Genomic DNA, 19,653 nt, shown 5'->3' with positions numbered 1-19,653 from the left:
CAAACTTCCCCACTGCTATTTAGGAGGGACGACAAAGACCATAGTTTACAGTACGCTCACGTGGCCGAAAGCATCTGAGGACACACTAATGCTCTGAGCACTTACAGTAGTGAATAAACACTATCAGGTCTGATAATCAAAGGAAATGGAACATAAATAATGCCACTTGACACTTTAGAGACATGGTTAAACAGCTTCCCATCAGTGTATAACACACAGTAAAAGTTATATTAGTTGGGAGCAAAGATGTGCAAACATATAAAGCTCAATGTTTGAAAGACAAAAACAATAACAATCAATACAATCATTCAACACTAATAACATACCAGAATGTATGTATGTATTTTGCATTACTGCTACATAATGAGTCAAACACGTATAAGCAAATATTTCACTAAATGTGGCATAAACTCATAAATTAGGTTTATCATTGGCCATTTGCTCAGACAAACATGCTGTCAGTTGCGCAATTCAACTCCAGTAACTCAAACAGTTTGAATTTAGGTTGGGAAACAAACTTTTGGGAAACAAAATGTACCTACTTTGACCCCAAGGAACAAGTATTCTCTCATGCCCAAAAAGCAATCCGCAAACAAAAAGCAGTGTGAAAACGTGACACTTAATGGAAAAAGAATGGTAGAAAAAAATAAAAGTTTATGTCCCCTATAAAGCCTCTCCAGCTGCCGCTAATCTGAGCCATATGCACTAAAAGGCATCCAGCTTTTGACATGGGATGAAAACACGCACTGCTGTCCCCTAAAATAATGCAGCTCGGAAAACAACAATGCTTCTTTGTTTCTCCACTCGCTTTCACCCGCTCTGGAATTTAGCTTGCTAAGTGCAACACGTTAGACATTGCCAAAACAATCTGTTTATTAATTTACCCCAACATTCCACAGTTGAATCAGCCGGGATCCTAAGCCAAGCACAGCGATCCTTTACCCTGTTGCCCAGAGGAACTAAAATAAGAGTGGCTTTGGAGTGGTATTACAGAAACATGCAAAGACGACCAAGCAGCAGGACCAAAATAAAAGTGACTTACTTGCTTTGAAACCGGGTGGAATACTGAGAAGAAGGAAGTTCCAGCACAGTCTAATAGTTTTCAGCTGTGGGCCAGATGGTGATACATTCAGGACTGCGGTAGAGGAGATGATGGGTTTGGAAAACTCCAACAAGGGCTTTTTTACAGAAACACGATACATGAATTTCAGAGTCAAAATACCTCCACCTACAATTTATGCAAAAGTAGTTTTTTTAGCAACTTTTCTGGGAGGATGTAAAAAAAAAAAAAAAAGATCTCTAAAGAAAGAGGAAAATTCCAGAGGTTTCAGTCCAAACTGTAAATCTCTTTGACTTATATCCCTTTTGGAGAGACCTGCCAATATGTCTTTTTGCCTTTAGGTATTCAAATCACAATGTAATGTGCCTGAAAAGAAACCCTGAATCTATAAAAAAAATAAGCTAAAGAAAATGCTTCGTTTTGAGAATTGGGGAAGACAATATTCTGTGAAAAAGGGTTTCTACTGCAGCTGTAGAAATACTTGAGCGTAGGAACAGTGGATCCTAGCAGCTTGAACTGTGTTATACCTTTGTGAAATCTGACACTTCCATGTCTTATTCAACGCTTGGAGATGAACTGCTCATCAGGCAGGGCATCAGGCAGGAAAACACATGGCTGAAACTGACAAACAAACACCATTGATCAAAAGCCATTGTGTCTTCTTGTTGGTGAGAGGTCAAGGTTATCTGACATTAGGGTCCTTATTCAATCAAAGCTGGTAACCAGATTTCCTGGGATTCTTGCACTGCAAGTCATGTTCGAAACCAAACCCAGTTTACAGTGTGAAACAAAAATAAACTAAATTGCATGTTAATTCAAACATACCTTCTCGCTCTAGGGAAGGTTCTATAGGTTTGGATTGAATACAGGCCCAATGTGGTGCCATGATTGTTTTGGCTGGGAGTTCCCAGGTTTCTGCTTTCTGAGTACCATTTAAAACATGAAGGGACCTGCTCTCATGATTCTGAGGTTCTGTTCACACTTTATTTTCCTAACGGTTTGCTCTTTTTCGTCCTCCATCATTTCATATTTCGGTCTTGTATGGACAGCTGGGGTGAGGTATGGTGTTAAAAGGTTTGTGCAGACATTTGCCAGCTCTAAAAGTGGAGGCCCTTCAACACATCGCAAAGTATAAGATCACGTATGAAGAGAATTTCCAGCCATTACAAGATCCGCTGATACCAACGCACCTTCTCTATAAAGTTAAAAGATCTCATGATTAACTGAAACTTTAGTGTTTCACCACATACAGTATTTTTGACACTATCAGGGACATGTATCTATGAGTAAAAACATAAATGACTATGACCAAAATAACATTTACTCCCAGCACTACAGTATAAATAAGATTGACACTTTCACACCTCTAAACCAATTGCCACGCTTAAAACATTACATCTACTGTGGCTAATTTATACCATGGCAGCGCTTTTCACAATGTCTGCAAAGGCACCTTGGAAAACCTCATAAATCTACTTAACTTCTCTCAGATCAATATCAATCCCCAGATTGATATCCCCAAGACTTTAAAGTTATCCTAAGATGTAGAGTGGGTAATATCAGTGTTCTTGGGCAATTTGCGTTTGACTTTTCTGATTCCTCAAGTTAGGGAAACACAGACTAAATAAAGAATTTCACACACTGGTAATTGTTTTTGAAACAAATAAATACAAAATATGCTAACTCACTCATATTATTTTATTAATGATCTGTTTAATAGGTGCTATACTCCACACAATGATATTATGAATAGTCAGTTGCTAACAAACATTACTCCAAGTTTATCAACATTCAATTTACAGAGACATATCAAACCAAAATCAATGTGCGACCAAATTGAACCACAGAAAACACAATAGGTCACACACTGGCATTTCTTGCTGATTCTACAAGCCTGGCAAGCTTGTAAGAACAAGCATGGATTTTAGTGTTAGGTAAAAGGTGAAAACGGAGCGGCCTCTTGCAGGCTATATTCATCAGTAATTGGAGGACTTACTGGTAACACACCAGGCACGTGCACAGATAGGAGTCAACCTGTGCCCAGCACTGTTGTTGTTGTTCTGAATCCATTGCCAACAAGTCATTGTGACGCCATCAAGTCTGCCACCCCGTCCGTTGGTTGCGCCTGTTGGTCTGCCCTGTATAGAGCTCGCGCGCGTCAGGTATCCAAACATGCATGACTTGACATGCGGATCACCAGTCGAGTGTGTGTAGCTAGATACCTAGTTTAAAGATGTACTATGCAGAAATCGCTCCGTCATTTCCTTTTTTATTCTAATAGTTGACCTAATTTCAGTTTATGTGACAAAACAAGCAAGTATAGTGTAGAGAATCAGTAACCACATTTACCTGCACGCCAATATCCCGTTATTATTCGGGATACTCAAATATTCTGTTTTTGAGTTGATGCATATAAACATCCTATCCCGTTTACAATAACCCGAAAAAGTTAGAATCCCGGTTATGAGAAACCCGGATAAGATCCCTGGGATATGCTGAACTTAGACGGGATACTGTGGCAGGTAAACATCTTTTCCCGTTTAGTGTTGTTTTTCGCTGTCTGCAGCAGGATCAGTTTCGCATATCATGAAGGGTTGTGTAATCTTTTCATCTGATTGTCAAACAAATCACTTCAAAAATTAGGCTACCTGCGCAGTTTGATCCACCATAAGTCCATAATAATTTATTTTTCTGATACTCCGTACTGGACCGTATAGCTTACTGGCTACATTCACCCCTAATTTAGACAACTTTCTGCTTATAATTTCAGACATTTGGTAGGCCATATTATAATTTCCAACATTTGTACATGCAGCTTGTCTTCTGTCATAACTTGTTGCCCCAGAAGACTAAATAAAGTAGTGCTCACCAGAATAATGTCTTACATCGATAGAACAAATGCATTAGTAATATAGTTAACACTGGAAAAGTTGTCTGTTTCGTTTAGGGACCGGGAAGAAAACGCAATAACCTAAATAGTGGAAAGATTGGTATTGTGCAAAATGTCCAAATGTCATCAGTTTGACCGGTTTTAAGGAAATTAAAAGCTGAGAAAATGATGAAAAACATTTCTGATAAGACTTAAGTTCATCTTGGGTGCAAATGTTATGTGGTTGAAATACTGTCTGCTTGCATAACAGTGTCAAAGATAACACATTACACGCGCATTTACATTTTCTCAAGAGAAAGAAAGAAATCATATTTCTTCACTCCTTTTCCCAAGACAAAATTAACATTTGTTGTATCATTTTACTGCAAGAAATGCATAATTCTGCAGGAGTTATTATGCTACATGTGAGAGGTTATAGGCCTACAGTCAGTGTCCATATTTCAGTTACTATTCCATTTAACCCATATGATCTTAAATGAGGAATATTCTGTTTATTCATGGTTACAGGGATACTCGTGAGCGGGATATCAAAGTTGCATGTAAACATCTTATCCCGAAAAAGACCTTAAGCGGGATATGAGCTACTATCTGGAATATTGTGCACATGTAAATGTGGTAAGTGTACCATCTAAACCGCTGTGAAATATTTTTTCCCTTACCAGAAATATTGTATTTTCAGCTGCTTGAAGCTTGTGTACAAAACCGAAAGTAAGAGACATAAAAACTAAACTTAAGAACAGGAAGCATAGAAATAGCGCACATAGAACAGATCTGCCGGTTCTTAGACTTGCTCTCAATGAAAATGATAGATCTATAACTCACATTTCTATGTGAATTTGGTCGGGTCGCCCAAAAAGTTACATATTGCAGCTTTAAGTACTGCCACATAGTGATGGCGGATACAGTTACGTATCGAAATATTATTTTTGACGATATATTGTTTAGTTTTGAAAACATCGCAATATCATTTTTGCACTAGTTGGCAAAACTCTAGTATTTTCCTTCATAGCTTGTTCGCCATCGTCTTTTTAAATAGGGAGCCAATTTGTTTTCAGCACTTTTATTTCCATGACTGATCTAAACTAATTTTCTCATGGCTCTCAACTGTCCCGCTGCAGCAGCAATATGGTGAACAATATGTTTGGAACATCGAATCGCAATAAAATCACAGTATCGAATCGCAATACATATAGAATCGTGAGACTCGCAAAGCATATCGTATCGGCACCTAAGCATCGTGATAATAACGTATTGTGAGGTCCCTGGCAATTCCCAGCCCTACTGCCACAGCAGCATAACATTTGATTAACACTTGATAACACTTGATTTACATCATCATCAATATCAGTCTGGTTGGCTGATACGCACAACAGAGAGAGGCAGAAAGACAGAGAGGAGTGGCTGCATCAATGATCCAACCCAACTCCTTCCCTTCCTCAGTCAGCAGCAGCAAAACAGGTAGTCTAAACTCTAGCTAACCATCTTATACTAAAATATCCACGCAAACCACTAGCCAGCCAGCCTTATATCTTGAGTTAGAAGATTATGAATATTATATTATGTAGTTATTATTTAAGAGCATTGAAGATAAATCACAATCAGTAAAAAAAATATATAAAAAAAATAGCAGATATACATCAACATCAATGATCAGCTGATAGCCCACACTCGTTTCCCGATGTCAATTATGTCTTTAGGAGGCACTGTAACTAGCTTGCTTACAGTTTGTGATGAGTGAGTGTGTTGTCGCAGATATAAATAGGCCTTTGCTCAAAAATTAAAAAATGTTCACAACTGAGTCAATTGCTATGTTATGAATTTCGAGATATGAATTATGAAAGTCGTTTTTGGGGTGCCCTTTTTCAGTTTGAGGACCTGTCCACCTGAAAGGTCTGTGTACGGCCCTGTAAGACACGGTCTCGCTTTCTAGACAGCTCGAAAGGCCAGAGTGTCTACATTGAAGAGTGTGAGTTGTGTGACTGGCGAATCAACAATATACATTTTTATAAACACCGGAAATGTCAGCTGAGTCTAATTCTAGAGTACAAACAAAGTTTTGGTTATGAGAGGCCAGTTGTCAGGAAACTCCCTCGGTCATCACACGTTGCACGGCCATGACATCAACCGGAGGTACAACAATAAAACACACTCACCATCTGTTTACACTTTGGTTTACCACAGACATGGGAGATATTTTGTGAACTGCAGAGATATTTTGGTTGAGCAGTATCCATTGTACAATACTCTACTACACCAAGAAAGAAAGCAAACAAACATGTTTTTATACTCTTATGCCCGAACCTGTGTACATATTTTCCACATAAAGTGACCAGGAGCATTTGGGCTTTGATTTTGTTTTCCACCCCCCAGTCTAAATCTCCAACGTAAGTCAACAAAGCCAGCCCTTTCCTGAAAACTGCAAGCACATTTATTTTTATTTTTTATTTCACCTTTATATAACCAGGTAAGCCAGTTGAGAACAAGTTCTCATTTACAACTGCGACCTGGCCAAGATAAAGCAAAGCAGTGCAATAAAAACAACAACACAGAGTTACATATGGGGTAAACAAAACATAAAGTCAAAAATACAACAGAAAATATATATAGAGTGTGTGCGAATGTAGTAAGTTATGGAGGGAAGGCAATAAATAGGCCATAGTGCAAAATAGTTAACATTTCGTATTAACACTGGAATGATAGATGTGCAAAAGATGATGTGCAAATAGAGATACTGGAGTGCAAATGAGCAAAATAAATAACAATATGGGGATGAGGTAGTTAGGTGGGCTAATTTCAGAATGGCTGTGTACAGGTGCAGTGATCGGTAAGCTGCTCTGACAACTGACGCTTAAAGTTAGTGAGGGAGATAAGAGCCTCCAGCTTCAGAGATTTTTGCAATTCGTTCCAGTCATTGGCAGCAGAGAACTGGAAGGAATGGCGGCCAAAGGAGGTGTTGGCTTTGGGGATGACCAGTGAGATATACAGGTGGGTGTTGCTATGGTGACCAGTGAGCTAAGATAAGACAGGGATTTGCCTAGCAGTGATTTATAGATGACCTGGAGCCAGTGAGTTTGGCGACGAATATGTAGTGCGGGCCAGCCAACAAGAGCGTACAGGTCACAATGGTGGGTAGTATATGGGGCTTTGGTGACAAAACGGATGGCACTGTGATAGACTACATCCAATTTGCTGAGTAGAGTGTTGGAGGCTATTTTGTAAATGACATCGCCGAAGTCAAGGGTCGGTAGGATAGTCAGTTTTACGAGGGCATGTTTGGCAGCATGAGTGAAGGAGGCTTTGTTGCGAAATAGGAAGCTGATTCTAGATCTAACTTTTGATTGGAGATGCTTAATGTGAGTCTGGAAGGAGAGTTTACAGTCTAACCAGACACCTAGGTATTTGTAGTTGTCCACATACTCTAGGTCAGACCCGCCGAGAGTAGTGATTCTAGTCGGGTGGGCGGGTGCAAGCAGCGTTCGGTTGAAGAGCATGCATTTAGTTTTACTAGTGTTTAAGAGCAGTTGGAGGCTACGGAAAGTGTTGTATGGCGTTGAAGCTCGTTTGGAGGTTTGTTAACACAGTGTCCAATGAAGGGCCAGATGTATACAAAATGGTGTTGTCCGCATAGAGGTGGACATCTTTGAGGTACATCTTTGAGGTAAGGCTTCAGCTGTTTCAGCTGAGCATTTGTTTTCAACCATGGTATGCTACAGGGCAGGAAACGTTGTGTTAGGTCTTTATGTCACAGTCCCAAACTAGAGCACACAAAGCAGAAAAGGAAGCTATCTTATAGTCTCGCGGTCTTTCTAACTATAGTTATAAATGGATTCAGGCTATGCTTGTTGAAAAACATGTCCTTACATAAAAGCAAACAAAATGAAAGTAGAAATATTTGGAGGGGGGAAATGTTTGACAGCTGAGCCAACTGTTGATTCTGTTCAATTGTACAAAATGTATTGAAATCAAACTTCATAGACAATTATATTGTGCATACAGACAAGCTGTGGGCCATTATGTATTGGTGGTCCTGCAAACTCAAATATCTTCGCAACGCATACCAACACTAGTCCTCTGCACATAGAGTTGCTCAAATCATATGTTGTGTCAGGTATTATTGTCTAGATAGAAGCTAGAAAACACTACTTTATCCAACGGTCACTAGGGATTTTGCTGTATCTCCCTCCAACAATAAAACATGACAGCCAATCAGATAGAGTCATCCACTTCCCAGGGCCAATTCCCAAGCTGTCCCAAGGTCATGCATGCTGATCCAGCAGCATAAGCAGTCCTGAATGCTCATAAGAACAACTGGTTTCCCCCACATCCAAAACATCTTATGGTTAGTGGCACAACCACCATCTGCTGGGACTGTGTTATTTTATCAATACACAGCTGTTGTGTCCAAAGCTTTAGGCTAATCCACCACTTCCAGAACAGTGAAATTGAATGTAGGCCTGCATACAGAATTCTCTGAGAATATTAGTGTCCATTACATGGAGTTGATGTAGCAGAGGGGTTAACGGCTGCTATTTCTTTATGGAATAATTTGTCTAGCTGGCTGCTCTGCTATGGAATGTAATGAGGGAGTAATGTGGGAGAAGTAAACACTGTGAGAAGGAAACCTAATTGGCAATTAGCAGTAGTTTAGGAAGGAACCCTGGACTGGAGGTGAACCAAACGCAGGGAGAGGACATTTTCATCTATCACAGTGTCATTATAATGGGTTTGATCGACCCTTTGCCCAAGTTAGGGATGGAACTTCTGTAGTCTCAAATTTGTAACGGTGTTACTTTGTATGCATGTGGTATTATGCATTAACGAAAACAAAGGGATACCTCTTTCAAAATTATGAAATGAGTTTCAACATGAATCTGAGCTGCGTTTACACAGGCAGCCCAATTCAGAGCTGATCTGATTAGTCAAAAGTCCAATTAGAATTGGGCTGCCTGTGTAAACGCTGCCAGAGAGACCCATTGATGTCACTCTCACAGTAGCTGTTGCTTTCAAACTGCTTAGATCAGGGTTTGATCTTATCCACAGATAGCCAGTGTGGGTGCAGGCTTTTGTTCCAACCAAGCAGTTACATACCTGATAAAAAATACACCGGCCCTTTGCCTTTGCAAATAAGTATAAGTGATCGAGTAGTGTCTCAGATATTCCTCAGAAAATAACAGATGTCTTCAGGGTATGTCAATAGTTTCAAGGCTTTCAAAAGGTCACAGCAATATATCTTCTTGGAATCGTATCTCATATTTATTTTCAGAGATCATATCTACCACCACTCACCATAAAAGTTTGAAAGGTTTTTGAGATGAGAGCACAGGGATGGCACAATAAAGTGACTTGAATGGAGAATGACAGATGTCTTGCTATTGTCTGAGGTGATGTCAACAATATACAGTGCCTTCATAAAGTATTCACACCCCTTGACTTTTTCCACATTTTGTTGTGTTACAGCAGGAATTTAAAATGGATTCAATTGAGATTTTGTGTCTCTTGCCTCCACACAATACACCATAACGTTAAAGTGGAACTACGTTTTTAGATTTTTAAAATAAATTACTTTAAAATGAAAAGCTCATCTTTGTACCCCACACATACAATTATTTGTAAGATCCATCAGTCGAGCAGTGAATTTCAAACACAGACTAAACTACAAAGACCAGAGACATTTTCCAATGCCTCGCAAAGAAGGGCACCTATTGGTAGATGGGTCAAAATAAAAAAAGCAGACACTGAATGTCAGTTTGAGCACGGTGAAGTTATTAATGACACTTTGGATGGTGTATGAATACAGCCAGTCACTACAAAGGCACAGACGTCCTTTCTAACTCAGTTGTCGGAGAGGAAGGAAACCACTCAGGGATTTCACCATGAGGCCAATGGTGACTTTAAAACAGTTAGAGTTTAATGGCTGTGATTGGAGAAAACTGTAGTTACTCCATAACACTAACCTACATTACAGAATGGAAAGAAGGAAGCCTGTACAGTAAAAATATTATGTACAGTACAGGCACTAATGTAAAACTGTTAAAGAATGTGGCAAAGAAATTCACTTTGTGTCCTGAATAAAAAGTGTTATGTTTGGGGCAAATCTAACACAACACATCACTGAGTGCCACTCTACATATTTTCAAGCATGGTGGTGGCTGCATCATGTTATGGGTATGCTTGTCATCGGCAAGGACTAGGGAGTTAAAAAAATAAATAAAGGGAATAAAGGGAATAAAGCTAAGCACAGGCAAAATCCTAGAGGAAAACCTGGTTCAGTCTGCTTTCCAACAGACACTGGGAGACCAATTCACCTTTCAGCAGGACAATAACCTTTAACACAAGGCCAAATATACACTGGAGTTGCTTACCAAGACAACATTGAATGTTCCTGAGTGGCCTAGTTACATTTTTTACTTAAATTGGCTTGAAAATCTATGACAAGACTTGAAAATGGCTGTCTAATAATGATCAACAACCAACTTGACAGAGGGTGAAGAATTGCTCAAAGAATAATGTGCAAATATTGTACAATCCAGATGTGCAACACTCTAAGAGACTTACCCAGAAAGTCTCAAAGCTGTAAGACTCACATTAATCCCCCCCAAAGGGGATTCTAACATGTATTGACTCAGGGGTGTGAATACTTAGGTAAATTAGATATTTCTGTATACGTTTTTATTTTAATTTTTTTAATTTCTAAAAACAGGTTTTCACTTTGTCATTGTGTGTAGATGGGTGAGAAAAAACAACAATTTAATACATTTAGAATTCAGGCTGTAACACAACTAAATGTGAAATGAGTCAAATGGTATTAATACTTTCTGAAGGCACTGTATACTGTAAGTGAGGGCAAAGACGTCAGTTCAACATCTAGTTTTCATTTACATTTGGTTGAGTTCTCAACTAACGTGAATTCAACGTAAAATCAACAAAACAATTCACCATGTCGTTGGGTGAAGAAGTTGGGTGAAGAAAATACAAAATTCCCTTACTTTGATTCGTTTTTTCCAAATACAATCTTTTCTACGTTGACTCAACATCATCACATTGATTTTTGGTGGGTGAAATGAGTTGGAAAAAACACTGATTCTAGGAATTTTTGCCCAGTGGGTTGTTGCATTGTTGCACATTATACAGTAAATCAATCAATCAATTAATATGAATATTGCTATAAATTCCATGCTCTACACTGTTAGTATCAAAGTTATGAAAAGTGCTGGCATGTGTTGACTTTTCCATTACAAAAATAAATCACATCTGTGTGTTCTTTGCACTCCTCTGTCCTTGAGCAAAAAAATATGAAACCACATCTCAGAGAAAATTATTAAAGTAGTCTCACCTACAGTACTGTATATGTCTGCGACTACCAGAGATAAATTAAAAACAGACATATTCCAATAAGTAAAGCAACATAGAGGACTGACAAATGGTGTTGCAAAGCTACACAGGAGAGTAGAGAACAGAGGACACTGAACAACAGCTTCAATATCAGAGAAATATAATGATCAAAATAATACATTGAAATCTATCAACATATGACAAATACCTTAAGAGAGAAGTGGAACATACAGTGGGGAAAAAAAGTATTTAATCAGTCACCAATTGTGCAAGTTCTCCCACTTAAAAAGATGAGAGAGGCCTGTAATTTTCATCATAGGTACACGTCAACTATGACAGACAAATTGAGAAAATAAAATCCAGAAAATCACATTGTAGGATTTTTAATGAATTTATTTGCAAATTATGGTAGAAAATATGTATTTGGTCACCTACAAACAAGCAAGATTTCTGGCTCTCACAGACCTGTAACTTCTTCTTTAAGAGGCTCCTCTGTCCTCCACTCGTTACCTGTATTAATGGCACCTGTTTGAACTTGTTATCAGTATAAAAGACACCTGTCCACAACCTCAAACAGTCACACTCCAAACTCCACTATGGCCAAGACCAAAGAGCTGTCAAAGGACACCAGAAACAAAATTGTAGACCTGCACCAGGCTGGGAAGACTGAATCTGCAATAGGTAAGCAGCCTGGTTTGAAGAAATCAACTGTGGGAGCAATTATTAGGAAATGGAAGACATACAAGACCACTGATAATCTCCCTCGATCTGGGGCTCCACGCAAGATCTCACCCTGTGGGGTCAAAATTATCACAAGAACAGTGAGCAAAAATCCCAGAACCAGATCTCAACCCCATAGAAGATCTTTGGAGGGAGTTGAAAGTCCGTGTTGCCCAGCGACAGCCCCAAAACATTACTGCTCTAGAGGAGACCTGCATGGAGGAATGGGCCAAAATACCAGCAACAGTGTGTGAAAACCTTGTGAAGACTTACAGAAAACGTTTGACCTGTGTCATTGCCAACAAAGGGTATATAACAAAGTATTGAGAAACTTTTGTTATTGACCATATACTTATTTTCCACCATAATTTGCTAATAAATTCATTAAAAATCCTACAATGTGATTTTCTGGATTTCTTTTTCTCATTTTGTCTGTCATAGTTGACGTGTACCTATGATGAAAATTACAGGCCTCTCTCATCTTTTTAAGTGGGAGAACTTGCACAATTGGTGGCTGACTAAATACTTTTTTCCCCCACTGTATGTGTGCAATGTGGTTCTCACATCCCAAGGTTACTCTATGACTCCTGCCAAGTATTATTATACTCCCATTCACTGTGTGATCTGAATAGCATCCCTTCAATTAAATTAGTAAAATCCATAAAAAATCATCAACTAACAAATCTATAAGTCCTCATAATACCACTGTCATAATAGATTGTTCCGTTTATTTCATACCGTAGCTCAATATCAATGTACCAGAACAATCTGGCACAGAAAAAGGGTAACTCAACACATGAGTCTAGAGTTCATACAAAAAGCCAAATAAATCACACAAGCAGAGATAATTATTAATTGTGAGTAGTTAAGAGTTAAACAGTTATTAGGCCATCGACATCCAGAAAGCACTGTCCTCCTGAGACAGTAATTCCACGGGGGGGAGGGGGGATTGAGACACTGTACAAAAAAATACATGCAATTCAAAAATAGATGTAGATAAATGTAGAAGTCTTGCTCAACGGGGTCATTTGAATCTTGGAAACAGAGAGTGGAAACAGCTGACATAGCACACTATTTCTGGAAAGGCATGTCAACTTCTCTGAAATGTATGGACAAAATTATCTAATCTGTCAAGGGTCATTGTCTGGGAGCCCTGATAAATTGAATGCTTCCCCTGTATCTTGCTTCAGCTTCATCACGAAATCCACAATGTCTATAGTGTCAATGACAGATAATCCCCCTCGACCGCCACAGTCAAGCATCTTGGCAAATGCATTCAACAAGGTCAGATATTCTGCAGAGTAATTTTGGTGACAATTCATTGACATTGACACTTTCTAGCCTGTTAATTTTTGCTGACATAGAGATTAACTCCAAGCTCAAATAACATTCTATCAAGTTTCAAATTTACACTGCCTTAGGACCTCTGGGTACAAACTGGGACACATTCAATTTGACACTTGTGGCTATAATTACCTTGACGTTGCATGACAGGAGCATTTAGTTATTAACCCCCATCAACTTTCCTAATGGTTCTTAAAATCTCAAAATGGTACGCAAGTTGCTTCATATAACAACAGTGATGTGAAAATCACTTATTCAATTATATATACGCTACCGGTCAAAAGTTTTAGAACAACTACTCATTCAAGGGTTTTTCTTTATTTTTACTATTTTCTAAATTATAGAATAATAGTGAAGACATCAAAACTATGAAATAACACATATGGAATCATGTAGTACCCAAAAAAGTGTTAAACAAATCAAAATATATTTTATATTTGAGATTCTTCAAATAGCCACCCTTTGCCTTGATGACAGCTTTGCACACTCTTGGCATATGTGTTATTTCATAGTTTTGATGTCTTCACTATTATTCTACAATGTAGAAAATAGTAAAAATAAAGAAAAACCCTTGAATGAGTAGGTGTTCTAAAACTTTTGACCGGTAGTGTACGTCAGTGACACTTTCTCCCAAGGCTTAAATAACGCATTCTAGATTGGATGATTACAAAGATTATATGTGACAGGATTTCCATGTGTTCTACTTTGTAGTTGTATAATGCGTATTCATAGAATGCTATGCATTGGAAGCATTCAAGTGCTTCAAGTGAATGTAAAGAAGTTGGCCCACTTTCAATATGTCAAAGTAATATCTGATGAAGATGAGTAGGGTTCAGCAGGAAAGTAGGTTAGCGCTAACACATCTTTGCATTAGTTGAATGGAGCTTTGCTTCATAGAGAATGGTATCTAATTAGATGCTTTGTTAGATGATCAAACATGCCTTCAGCATAAAACACCTTTCATCCTATTCCAATATTTACATACAGTATGCAAAACGTGGGCCTACTTTGCTGTTGAGGTTGGCCAGTATTCTTCAACAAATTAAAAAAGATTCATTCAATGACTATATTTGAGGAGAAAAGGTTTTCCAGATAGTTGTATTTGTTTTTGCTGTCAATAATGCAAGCTGAACGCTCAATTTTTTCTTCTTCATACATTGTTTTGGACCAAAATCTGTGTAGGTTGGCACTAAATAGACATGCACAAACACAGAAATGTTGGTTTTCTCATGTTGTGATATCATCGCGTTGATAGAGTTTGGGGACTGTGTATCATCACTACAGACTCATGTCACAAGAGCCATCACACACCCACACACATAGCTGGAAAAACACTAATCTCCACTCGCTCCCTTGGTTTCCTGTCCTTAGAAAACCCAGCACCCCCCTCCATACACACACTCTCCCTCATACACATACACACACTGTTGAAACTATTCATTGTGCAACTTTTGATTTTAATCCATTGCCCATCTTCACATTAACCTGTGAGACACAGTGAGACAAACATATTTGCATGAGGGGGTGTAGCAATTGATCAGATTTTTTCAGTGATTTTTGCCTGTAGCCTATTGCTTCTCCATGGGATCTAATGAGTGAGCCAGTTCCATATAGGATGAAATAAAACCTCTACTTAACCTATTTGGCAGCCTTTTATTAAGTACATTAGAATTGCAGATTTGCCCGTGTAGTCATTGGAAATCCGATTATCTGCCGCTGATGCATTACATGGAGTTCCAAAGCTGTGGGAGCACCGCATGCAGGCAGGCAGGCAAGGTGTTGTTCACCATATCCTAGTAGTATATACGAATGGAAGGGAGGGCTACCCTGAGTGACCTCTGGGATCACTTAACATTTGTCTGAATAAATTGGAGCGGCAGGTGTAGAGATTAGGGTTGAATATTTTCCCTGTATTTTTCCAAATGTTCCATCCCCAGATTTCTTTTTCATTTTACTCATTTAGCAGACGCTCTTATCCAGAGCGACTTACAGTTATTGAGTGCATGCATTTTTCATACTGGCCCCCCGTGGGAATCGAACCCACGCGTTGCAAGCGCCATTATCTATCAACTGAGCTACAGAATAAATCACTTTTCTCCTGGGTAACCCGGTATTTCCAGCCCAAACCGGAAGTGTCATTCTAAAACATATAAATATGTCTGGATTTCATGAGAGCTTTGATCTGCATGAAAATTCAAGCCTGATGCTACCTGAGCCTGATGAGCTATAAATTAGACATTTTATGAGCCCAAGCCCAAAAAAGGCCAAATAAAATGACTGTGCCGTTATATTACGTGTGACAGAAAAACATAAAAGCCCATAGATGTAGCTATGCTTTCTTAGGTAAACAAAACAAAATAAAATCTCCAGTAGGCTAATCATTTTGAGTGTGGGCTGTATTACTGTACTGTATTATACTGTAATATATGGACTGGAATTACGCACCTCGTTCAAACCATGAAGCTGGGAGAGAACATGCTATGCTGATGCAGGACATGAGGCTTACAAAGTTACAATTATAGGCTAGCAATTTGATTAACATTTTGAAAACATTTTACATTTTTTTATAATTACTGGACTACCTTTCGTAATATTTCCCCTAATGTTGTGCGACGTGCATACAGAAAAGGCTACCTTTCAAAATATTTCCCCTAATGTTGTGCAACTTTCAACAGTTAAATGAAATACGTTTTGTTGTCCTAATCTTCATCATTGTAATGACGTGCTTGAATAATATAGGACTACAATAAGATGCAAATGGCTTTCACTTCTCTTCACGAAGATTGAATGGTTATGGGTCTGAATCAATAACTGGTACAGCCTACTGCCATCGTGCGTTGTATTTAACATTCAGCAAACAAGAGGTGCAAAAAATTTCAGCTAGCTATTGTAGTCTAGCTTTTCCTGGGACTCCAAGACCCAAGGAGTGTTTTTTAAGGAGAGTGGCCAGCGGAGCGCAGGTGCGTTTTGTGCAAGAGACATACACTGTAACTTAGAAGCTTATGCATAACCCAACATTCATTAGTTAAATATAAGGCTAATACTACATTGAATGGATTACCTGAAAGAAGAAGGCTAGGACATCTATATATCTATACTGAACAAAAATATAAACGCAACATGTAAAGTATTTTTTTATTTTTTTTGGGGGGTAGATCAGCTTAATATTGCTCCTGAACTTCTTCTACTCTCAACCTCTCCAATAATTTTCATGATGTCCATCCGGTTTGCTTCTATATGCCATATCTTTCTAACTGTGCTCTTTCCCAAAAGCTCCCAACATACAACCTATATACTTATTATGGACACGGTATGCTTACATTATTAGTTATCTTATTATTTGTTGTTATTTGTTATTAGTGCCATCCTTCAACTCCATTCAATACCTCCCATCTATCTCTTAACACCATCCATATAGGATTTCTATTTGCCATATATATTTCAACCGTACTGTGATGTTTTACAAAAGTTCTGAACCTTTCTATTCTCATTGCTTCTACAGATTGTGAATTAAAAATAAACATTTTTGCTAAAAGTATTATTATATTATTGATCGATTGACTATGACATTTCAGATCACCCAGTAATGCTATCTGCAAGGTTAGCTCCAGGTAAATATTGCAATCCTTTAGCCATTCCTGGACCTGTGTCCAAAAACAAGCTACAAATGGACAGAACCAAAACAAATGATCTAATGATTCTGTCTCTTCAGAGCAAAATCTGCAGAGCTGGGAAGATTGTATCCCCCATATGAATAACATTCTATTGGTAGCAAGAATTTTATATAATAATTTAAATTGAAAGATTCTAATTTTTGAATCCGGTGTCGTTTTGCGTGTCAGTTCATAAACACTATGCCATGGGATAGGTACAGTGGGGGAAAAAAGTATTTAGTCAGCCACCAATTGTGCAAGTTCTCCCACTTAAAAAGATGAGAGAGGCATGTAATTTTCATCATAGGTACACGTCAACTATGACAGACAAAATGAGAAAAAAATATCCAGAAAATCACATTGTAGGATTTTTTATGAATTTATTTGCAAATTATGGTGGAAAATAAGTATTTGGTCAATAACAAAAGTTTCTCAATACTTTGTTATATACCCTTTGTTGGCAATGACACAGGTCAAACATTTTCTGTAAGTCTTCACAAGGTTTTCACACACTGTTGCTGGTATTTTGGCCCATTCCTCCATGCAGATCTCCTCTAGAGCAGTGATGTTTTGGGGCTGTCGCTGGGCAACACGGACTTTCAACTCCCTCCAAAGATTTTCTATGGGGTTGAGATCTGGAGACTGGCTAGGCCACTCCAGGACCTTGTAATGCTTCTTACGAAGCCACTCCTTCATTGCCCGGGCGGTGTGTTTGGGATCATTGTCATGCTGAAAGACCCAGCCACGTTTCATCTTCAATGCCCTTGCTGATGGAAGGAGGTTTTCACTCAAAATCTCACGATACATGGCCCCATTCATTCTTTCCTTTACACGGATCAGTCGTTCTGGTCCCTTTGCAGAAAAACAGCCCCTAAGCATGATGTTTCCACCCCCATGCTTCACAGTAGGTATGGTGTTCTTTGGATGCAACTCAGCATTCTTTGTCCTCCAAACACGACGAGTTGAGTTTTTACCAAAAAGTTATATTTTGGTTTCATCTGACCATATGACATTATCCCAATCCTCTTCTGGATATTCCAAATGCACTCTAGCAAATTTCAGACGGGCCTGGACATGTACTGGCTTAAGCAGGGGGACACGTCTGGCACTGCAGGATTTGAGTCCCTGGCGGCGTAGTGTGTTACTGATGGTAGGCTTTGTTACTTTGGTCCCAGCTCTCTGCAGGTCATTCACTAGGTCCCCCCGTGTGGTTCTGGGATTTTTGCTCACCGTTCTTGTGATCATTTTGACCCCACGGGGTGAGATCTTGCGTGGAGCCCCAGATCGAGGGAGATTATCAGTGGTCTTGTATGTCTTCCATTTCCTAATAATTGCTCCCACAGTTGATTTCTTCAAACCAAGCTGCTTACCTATTGCAGATTCAGTCTTCCCAGCCTGGTGCAGGTCTACAATTTTGTTTCTGGTGTCCTTTGACAGCTCTTTGGTCTTGGCCATAGTGGAGTTTGGAGTGTGACTGTTTGAGGTTGTGGACAGGTGTCTTTTATACTGATAACAAGTTCAAACAGGTGCCATAAAATACAGGTAACGAGTGGAGGACAGAGGAGCCTCTTAAAGAAGAAGTTACAGGTCCGTGAGAGCCAGAAATCTTGCTTGTTTGTAGGTGACCAAATACTTATTTTCCACCATAATTTGCAAATAAATTCATTAAAAATCCTACAATGTGATTTTCTGGAATTTTTTTCCTCATTTTGTCTGTCATAGTTGACGTGTACCTATGATGAAAATTACAGGGCTCTCTCATCTTTTTAAGTGGGAGAACTTGCACAATTGGTGGCTGACTAAATAAAACAATTTCCCGCTGTACATCAAAAATCTCTTCCCAACTATTTTGCAATCTATATGGGATGGCTGTCAATCCTTTGGTCCTTAAGTGAAACTGATATACTTTTTTATTTATCACAGTTTTCCTTAACCAATTATGTTCTTTAATGCAAGGCCGACAGACAAGTTCCTTACTTTCTCCCCCTTCCACTTTCCTCTTCCACTTTTGCGGTAAGGCTGCAATTATTTGGTTGTAATTTTGGGTAGAGCAGACATTTCCATATGTTTTTGTTAGCTGCATGTGCTACATAACTCCACCAGTCCTACCGATGATATCATTTACGAAGATTATACCTAAAAGGTTTTTTGTCAATTAGTATATTTGAATTTAACCACAATATTTGTTGCATTATTTGTTCTGTCGTTTCTGGAGGATTAAATTGAAATTGCAACCAACTTTCTATGGCTTGTTTTAGAAATAGTGATATTTGGGAGATTATTTCCTTTTCAAATAACTGAAAATGAGTTGTTGTAATCTGAATAAAGGGAAAAAGGCCTTTCTTGAACATTGGGTGAGACAATCTTACTAATTTGCTTGAGAACCAGTTCGGATTTAAGTATAACTTTTGTATGACTGAAGCTTTTAGTGATAGGTCTAATGCTTTAATATTTAATAATTTCTGTCCTCCGAATTCATATTCATTATATAAATAGGCCCGTTTAATTTTGTCTGGCTTGCCGTTCCAAATAAAATTGAATATTTTTTTCTCATATAATTTAAAAAACTGTTCGCTAGGCGTAGGCAAGACCATAAGCAAATAGGTAAACTGGGATAATACTAAAGAGTTAATCAGGGTGATCTTTCCACAAAT

General features: G+C 38.6%; 1 protein-coding gene across 8 annotated transcripts in view; it reads right to left on the bottom strand.

Moving 5' to 3' along the window:
- Positions 1 to 19,653, bottom strand: part of LOC121554923 (PTB domain-containing engulfment adapter protein 1) — a 150,349-nt gene that overhangs the window by 31,288 nt on the left and 99,408 nt on the right. For 4 of the 8 annotated variants that reach the window (XM_041868637.2, XM_041868643.2, XM_041868631.2 and 1 more), the window contains exon 1: positions 543 to 878. The exons of 1 other annotated variant lie outside the window; for it this stretch is intronic. In XM_041868637.2, coding sequence (XP_041724571.1) covers positions 543 to 572 — 30 coding nt within the window. In that variant the 5' untranslated portion in view covers positions 573 to 878. 3 more of the 8 variants (XM_041868659.2, XM_041868669.2, XM_041868675.2) reach the window with 3 other exon arrangements.

Source organism: Coregonus clupeaformis, chromosome 4 (assembly GCF_020615455.1).
Source record: "Coregonus clupeaformis isolate EN_2021a chromosome 4, ASM2061545v1, whole genome shotgun sequence".
In the NCBI taxonomy this organism is placed as follows: domain Eukaryota; kingdom Metazoa; phylum Chordata; class Actinopteri; order Salmoniformes; family Salmonidae; genus Coregonus; species Coregonus clupeaformis.
This window is presented reverse-complemented; position numbering and strand designations above follow the sequence as displayed.